Source organism: Solanum pennellii, chromosome 10 (genome assembly GCF_001406875.1).
Source record: "Solanum pennellii chromosome 10, SPENNV200".
NCBI lineage: Eukaryota > Viridiplantae > Streptophyta > Magnoliopsida > Solanales > Solanaceae > Solanum > Solanum pennellii.
In genome coordinates, this window is record NC_028646.1 from 1,531,893 (window position 1) to 1,539,704 (window position 7,812).

At 27.4% G+C, this 7,812-nt stretch overlaps 1 protein-coding gene across 1 annotated transcript; it reads right to left on the bottom strand.

Annotated features, from left to right (window-relative positions):
• Nucleotides 1–4,728: 4,728 nt before the first annotated feature.
• On the bottom strand, nucleotides 4,729–6,459 carry LOC107032252 (early nodulin-like protein 2). Its single transcript, XM_015233833.2, has 2 exons — nucleotides 6,113–6,459; nucleotides 4,729–5,649 (listed from the first exon to the last, which is right to left on the bottom strand). The coding sequence occupies exons 1-2, from the start codon at nucleotides 6,276–6,278 to the stop codon at nucleotides 4,943–4,945; spliced, it is 873 nt and encodes a 290-aa protein (XP_015089319.1). The 5' UTR covers nucleotides 6,279–6,459; the 3' UTR covers nucleotides 4,729–4,942.
• Nucleotides 6,460–7,812: the final 1,353 nt, after the last annotated feature.

Here is a 7,812-nt window from a genome sequence, read left to right on the forward strand (position 1 = left end):
TCTAAGGATAGGTTGATAGGTGGAGTTTAGGACTGAGCACCGGACTTAAACAAACATTCTAGCCAAGAACGACGAGGTGGAGCTAGGTGGGGGTTCATGGATTCTGAACAGCCCACTAGTTCTTTTTGTAGATCCTATATTTGTAGGAACGGGAAAGGGTCAAAAACTACCGTTTAACTATTCGTAATAGCTTAAATATACCCTTTAGATTATATTTTAGCTTAGAAGTATCTTTTCCGTCTAGCTATTGGGTCACACCTACCCTTCGAGTTAACAGAAGTATTCATGCGTAAATGCCACATGGATGCATGCCAAACAGACTCCACCTCCACATTGACCTCCAGAGAAAAAGGTCAAAACTATTCTTAAACTATTCAAAATAGCTAAACTATATTTCGGTTAAAAAATACCCTTTCCGTCAACTATTAGACGATACTTGCCCTTTTGTTAAACGTAAGCATCCATGTGTGCGGTAAAACGTCAGATGGACTTCACATGTGCACGTCAAACACACCCCACCTCCATATAGAATTCAAGCCTTAATTTCACTCTTTTCCTCTTCATTTCGTATTCGAAATAGCTCATATTCGTATTTTGTAACTGAAAAAAAACAAACATGAGTCAATTAATACACAACCAGGATAATACATATCCAGTGGAACACGTTGCAAATTCAAACAAGGTACGTAAAGTCAAATAATTCACATGTACAATATTTTTTTGTTAGCATATATCAAGACATTTTCGTTTTTTTTAAAAAAAATTATTATCCTTTTATTCTATCTGTGGGTTCCAGGCTACTTAATTATACTAATTATATATAATATTTATAATTTTTTAGTAATGATCAAGTGATACAATGAATGAATATATCGTTCATAGCCAAAGACTTTTTCTAGTAGGGTCTTCTTTTGATTGCCGACTTTATATGTGACATTCATGACAGAGGGTCGGGTTGATGAAGACATATAAAAAAGATATTCGAAATATAAAATTATTTATGATTATATTTTGTCAAATAATATCACATTAAATATGAATTTTATAAGTAAGTATACTATAATTCACATAGTATATATTACTTAAAAAGGAATAATATTAAAGGTATGTGTCAATTAGACTTTTTTGTGAAAAATGTGATGTAACATGCCTTGTATATATATAAAATATTATTTTTCAACTTAAAAGGTATGTAGATATATGTAAATATAAATTAAAAATGTTATACATATATTTAAAAAGGAAAAATTACATAAATTAATACATTTTAAAAAATAATTATTGATTTTAGCGATACTTTTTGTTTATTACCATTTATAGCAATCCTTTGTTAAATCTGTAATATGTATTAAAAGTGAATTATGTATGTAATATATATGAATTATATATATCATGTTTGTTTGGTAAAAAATTGTCACATTATATTATAAGTGTATTAAAATATGTGATAAATGTATTATTCATCATTAAAATTTGTATTATATGTGAATAATAAATTGTTCTTTGTAATATGTATTAAACTTATATTATAAATGAATTAAACGTGATCAAGTGAAATAAAAATATTATTGCTATAAATGATAAATATTTTTTTATTATAATATATTTATGTAAGTTTCCTAATTTAAAAACCACAATTTTGAACCACTAACATTCTTACATAACACAATTAAAAATCCATCAAAATGATATATTTAAATTTAGGCCTCAATTATTGTTGTTGTTTAATTAAATACGCAACTTGTGTTATAATTTTGAGATTTGAATTTTTTTCCTATTTTAGGTCATCTTTAATTAAGCGTTGGAACTGAAATAAATTCTGATAGAATAAAACGGATATACTATTTATTATAATTATTAGTGACAATTTAAATTATTTGACTAAAGTTGAATGATCAATAAGTTAGGTACACGTTTAAAAGTTAAAGTGTTTGATGTTCATACTTGTGGCCCTTTAGTTTTCAATTGGACAATAACTTCTCAGAAATTTTTATTATTTTTTATACACAGTATTCGTATTAAGATCTGATAAAATTCATAATGCGCAATATTATATAACATATTTTTGAGGCGGGGTTTCTAACATAAATTTCCTTTCTATTCTTACGTATTTAAATTTAAAATCTGTGATTAAGAATTAAAGTTACAGTTTCAATCATCACAACTCATATTGATAACGAGTTTGAATATTGCAAGGGTCCAATTCATTGATTGATACATGTCCTATTCTTATCTCCATAAAACTATAACCTAATAATGAATGGATAATTCTAGAGTTCAAGTGATTGGTAAGGAGATGATTTGTTTAAATTAAAATAATCATTCATTCTTAATTATAAGTCTCGAGTTTTAAGTATTGTAAATAATTAAAAGTTTTGAATTTAAGTCTCGTAAACAGTTCTAGAGCTCAAGTAATAACATTCTGTTTGGGAAATTCTTTTTCATTTCACATATGATATTTAATAATGTATTAAATTTAGGTTTGTGTAGAAAGTCGATCTCTATGAAAAATGATTTTATATTTAGAGCTTGAATATATAATCTGTAGCTAAGAAAGAAGAAATATGTATCACTACATTACTATGAGTCTAACGTTTATAGTCTGATTAAAGTTTTTTTAATGACAGTAGAATACGAAAAGTTATGGTTTAGATGATAAGTATTCCTCCGTTTGTAATTTAAAAAATTGTGTGTTTGGTCTTGGAAATGAAATTATCTTTGTTAGAGAGTGTTTCATCTCTAAAATAAAATTTACCATTATAAACTTGAATTAATCAAACCTTAAAATCAATATCGAACATTTGGTAGAAAAAAAGAGGAGATAACACGACTCCTTTACCTTACTTATTTTCTTATTTTTCCTCTTAAAAGTTCAAGCAAATGTTTATATTACAAATGAAGTCATCTTCGTTAAAAAATAGTTATTTCTACGATATAAAAATTTTGAATTAATCAGATCTCAAAATATAAATCGAATATCGAGTGAGGAAAAATGGATTCTATTGGGTGAGAAAGTGCTTGCCATATGGCAACATATACATATATAGTGTATACACCATGACAAAAGTAGGTAATGATTTATTTATTTATTTTTCGAAATAATTTGCACATTTTTTATTTTCTGAAAATTACTTTAGAGTAAGCAAAATATTATTTATTATATTATTTTTTGGCGTTTAGATGTGTATAATGAAGCATGACTAAGCATAAAATAATAGTGCATGCATTTTAATTTATCTTCTATGTAAGTAGATAATTAATCATATATCGATCATCTACTTTAATTATACACATTAATCTTAACTAAAAAATGCCTAGAATTTTACCCACTTATTGTGACGAATGTATATAATTAATGGGATAATATGTTTTAGTTAATTTAGATTTCGAATCGAAAATGTCTAATTAAAACTATCACACAATTTCTTCTTATGCACAACTTATTAAAATTATGCATAATGAAAAAGATTTTGGGTAATTTATGATGCATGTTTGCAAGTGGATTAACGATTTTTTTAATCAAATTAGATAGTTTATGTATATATTTCAAAAATTAATCTAATGTTATCTGTTGATATTTATGTTACAAAAAGACTAAATGATGCACTAATTGTTATTTAATTAGTTACTATTTAACTCGAGGAATAAGATCATTTATATTTTCATTTTTCTCCTTTTTGAGTGGTGCACAAATGTTATAAAAGTCTTAAATTCATCTTCGTTTAGTTGATAGAGCCGTTGATTTTTCAAAATAAAATTTAAAATTAAAATTTATGTATGATTTTTTGATTCATCGTATCACATGAAACTTGCTTAATGAAAAAATAATGATTGTAAATTATTTTTTTCAACAGCACTTAAGTGAGCAATAAATTAAACATTAAATTTAGGAAGGCTAGTCAAACAAAATTACTACAATTAAACATAGTTTAATTGCTGTTTAAGTTTACGTTAAAACTTTCAAAGCTCTAAATAATTAAACAAAGCATTAATCACAATGAGCTAAAGTAAACGTTCTTTCCATTAATATTGTTTACTTATTAATCCATTTAATTGCTAATAAAATTGCTATACTTTTATAATTGGAAATAATAAATTTCCAAAGTCTCACTAAAATTTAATTACTTTTTTCATATTTGTTTGTCATTTTAAATATCTTGTTTGTTCGGTCTTTTCTTAGGCTTACTATATTAGTTATCGAGAAAATGTATAAGTACTTCTAGACTATGATCGAAATTTCAGATGCACATCTTAACTAATTTAACGTCCTATTACCTCCTGGACCCATTTATTTTATAATTTTATACACCTTTTTGACTTACATGACATCTAAATATCAATCACGCGCCTCAATTGCGTGGAGTTACGAAATGTGTCACGTAAAATAGGTATACAAAATTACAAAAAAATAAAATTCAGGAAGTAATAAGACCTTAGTTTCGATCATAGTATAAGCGATACTTGTTCATTTTCCCGTTGTTATCCTTATCTTCTTGGTAGGGTTGGTACTTGATGAATAAGTCTTGTTGATTATGTTTTTTAATTTTTATTTTTATTTATAAACACACATATTTATTATATTAAGATTCAAATACAAATGTTAAAAATCTTGTAACTACATTAATTTTATAATATGTTTATGTGTTCAAAACTTCATAACAATTCAAACTGAAAAAATTCATCCGCATCAAACTATTTAATTAGTTATTTAACAAGAACAAACTTTGATTATTATTATTATTATATACTCTCATGAAATTAATTCCATAATAATCATGAAAAACAACAAAAACTAAAAAAAAATAAAAAAATAAAACACTGCCTTTCTATCTAATATAAAATAAATAAACCTCTCAGTAATCCAACGTACCGAGACTTTTTTTATTTTTTAAAAAAACAAACTATTTTTTTATTTTTATGTTTTAAATTTATCTATTTTCCACTAAACAGAAATAAAAAATATTATAGTAAATAAAATTGACACAAAAACAGCTGAAGTTGTAGTATATGCTTTTACTGCCGAGTTCTTTGAGCCGGTAGGTGCCGGAATATCCGCCGGCGGACTGTTCCCGCCGCCTCCCGGCGGTGAATCCACCGGCGATCCTGGTGTGCTCGGTGAACTTGGAGACGATGACGATGAATTACCCGATGGAGATGGTGAAATTATCGCCCCTGATGGCGATATACTCGCCGGCGCCGGAGTAGTCGCCGGAGATGTTGCCGGCGAAGTCGCCGGAGATACTGATGGTGATATTGTCGGAGAAGTTGATGGTGATGTAGCCGGAGATGTTGCCGGAGAAGTCGCCGGAGATGTTGCCGGAGAAATTGCGGGTGATGAAGTAGGTGTTTGACTCACCGGAGATGTTGCGGGAGGTACCGACGGGGAAGTTGCCGGAGAAGTCGCCGGAGATACTCCCGGAGTTGAAGGAGGAGGAGGTCTAATGGCTAAAACAACAGTAATTAATTTTTGTGATCCATTTTGACAATCATTTTTATTTCCACTAATAAAAAAAAATGGACCAGAATGATCAAATTTGAAAATTGAATTTCCATCATCCATTTTCATAATTGGATTATTTGTATTGCATTTGTCATAATCATCCTTGTTTACCACTAATACTGAGTTTGATCCCTTCTTGTACTTGAACACTAATCACACACAAAAAAAAAAAAAACATAAAACACAATCAATAACAAATAAGGTTAGGTATAACATAACAATCACTACTAGATATACATGAATTTTCGATCAATCTATTCTGATCACATCGATATTAGATAAATACTTCATAGATTTTCGATCAACGTACTCTATTAGATAAATAGTTAACTTTTTAAGAAGGTTTACATTGAAACAACGTCAGAAATCTCAAATTTTCAATAATAAGTAAAATTTCTTGTTTTTTGTTGAAATATTTTTTTAATAAGCTCAAGTTTTCAACAAAAAGACAGATTTCTAACAATCGTTTCCATGAGAACACCGTCTCTAAAGTCATTTTGGTGGTATCATTGACTTTTTTTATGGATACTTTCATTGAAAATATATATATTTTTATTGGTGACTATGATTACGTTTTTAAGATGAGATGATCGTACAATTTAATATACTTACCGAGAGTGTCATTGACTTGAAATCTCATTCTTTCAGCCCAATTATTGTAATTTTCAGATGGATTAGGAACCCAACCAGCTCTACCACCAACATAGAATTGATAAGCATAACAAGAGTTGATCAAACAAGCCAAGAGAATCACTATAACATGTTTATGCAAAGCCATGAATAGTTATAACAATTTTCTTTTAAAATATATGTTTTTTGTGATATAAGTAGATTTATGTAAATATACAAAAAGAGGAGAATGAGTGATGATAGAAAAAAAGAAAAAAAAAGAAAAGTAGGAAACTTCAAGAAATAATACAAAAAAAGAAAGATGATTAAATGGAGAAAATTTAGAGGAAGTTTTATAGACTGATGTTGAAGTTTAAGAATGAAAATAGAGTTATATATCTATAATTTGATTGGGGTTAGGGGGGGGGGTTGAAGAGGGTTGGGATTTTAATTATGGAAAAATGTGTTTATGGAAAAAAACAAATAAAAAAGTGGTAAAAATGTGTTCGATTATTCAGAGAGATCGAGTTTATCATGTGATGATTGAGATTCCTTCATTTTTGTGATAAATTTTATGTTTAAGCATTCAGAAATAAGAAAACATCCTTGTGAGCGTGTTGTTCCGAAAAAGTTAATCGTACAATGGACAAATTTAAATATAATCTATTTTTAGTATAAATATCAAATCGCAAATAAAAAAATATTAGAAAGAGGAAAAAGTCCTAGACAAAAGTGTGAATGAATTATTATATAGTATTTTACACGTGGAGAAAAGTTAAGGACATAACGGTTAAGTGTATTTAATTAATTAAATGGACTTAATGTTTAAGAAAAGAGACAAAAATTTAAAAAAGAAAAAAAAAATGTTTGGTGACAAAAATTAATTGGGAGAATGTGTTTAATGAGAGAAAAAAAAGTACAAAAGTGTAGTTGAAAAAAGGTTTAGGACGTAACGGTTAGTGTATTAAATTAATTAAATGCAATGTATTGTTTTTTTAGGCCATCATTAAATTTATTTTATTTTAAAAAAGTTAGGCAAATTTGTTCTTAGGATATTTTTTTTTGAATGAATATAATATTTTTTTTCGTATATTTTTCAATCTTATTAACAAAATATTAGTCTGCACTTCCAATTTGTTCAAGCATTTCCAAAAACTTGCATATTAACGTTTTTTAGTATAATTTCCAATTTTTGAATCTTTAGATCATTATCTAAAAGATTCATAAGGTTAAATATAAATTAAAAAATTATCATATACTAAATAAATAACTAGCTTAAAAAAGGAATAATCGATAAATATTTTATGAGATACTGCATTTGGATCTTACTATTTAAACTATACTCATTCTATTACGCATCTATCAGTTTAGAAATAATCTTATATACGGTGTATGAAGTTAGGTATATGTATATGTCCTTCATTTGGACAAAATAATAGAATTTAACCACATAAGTCTGCATTTAATCACGACTAAAGTTCAGATAAAATTACTAAACTTCAACATTATGTGCTCAACAACTTTACGAAAAGCGTTACAAGAGAAATATCTGATGTAGACGATATTATCGCGAATCACAAAAAAGAATAAGCAAGAAGAACTATGATAAATTGATTTCGCGTTCCCCTTACTTTATAATGGTATCAATGAGAAAAAACATAATTATAATGCGGTAATTGAAGTGGATGGAGTGATGACCAATT

What these genes read in the sequence shown, in the direction of transcription:
- LOC107032252 (XM_015233833.2), bottom strand. Translation starts at nt 6,278, where the DNA reads ATGGCTTTGCATAAACATGTTATAGTGATTCTCTTGGCTTGTTTGATC. An exon ending in TCAAGTCAATGACACTCTCG is followed by an intron (nt 5,650 to 6,112) that starts GTAAGTATATTA and finishes GTGTGTGATTAG; the next exon opens with TGTTCAAGTACAAGAAGGGA.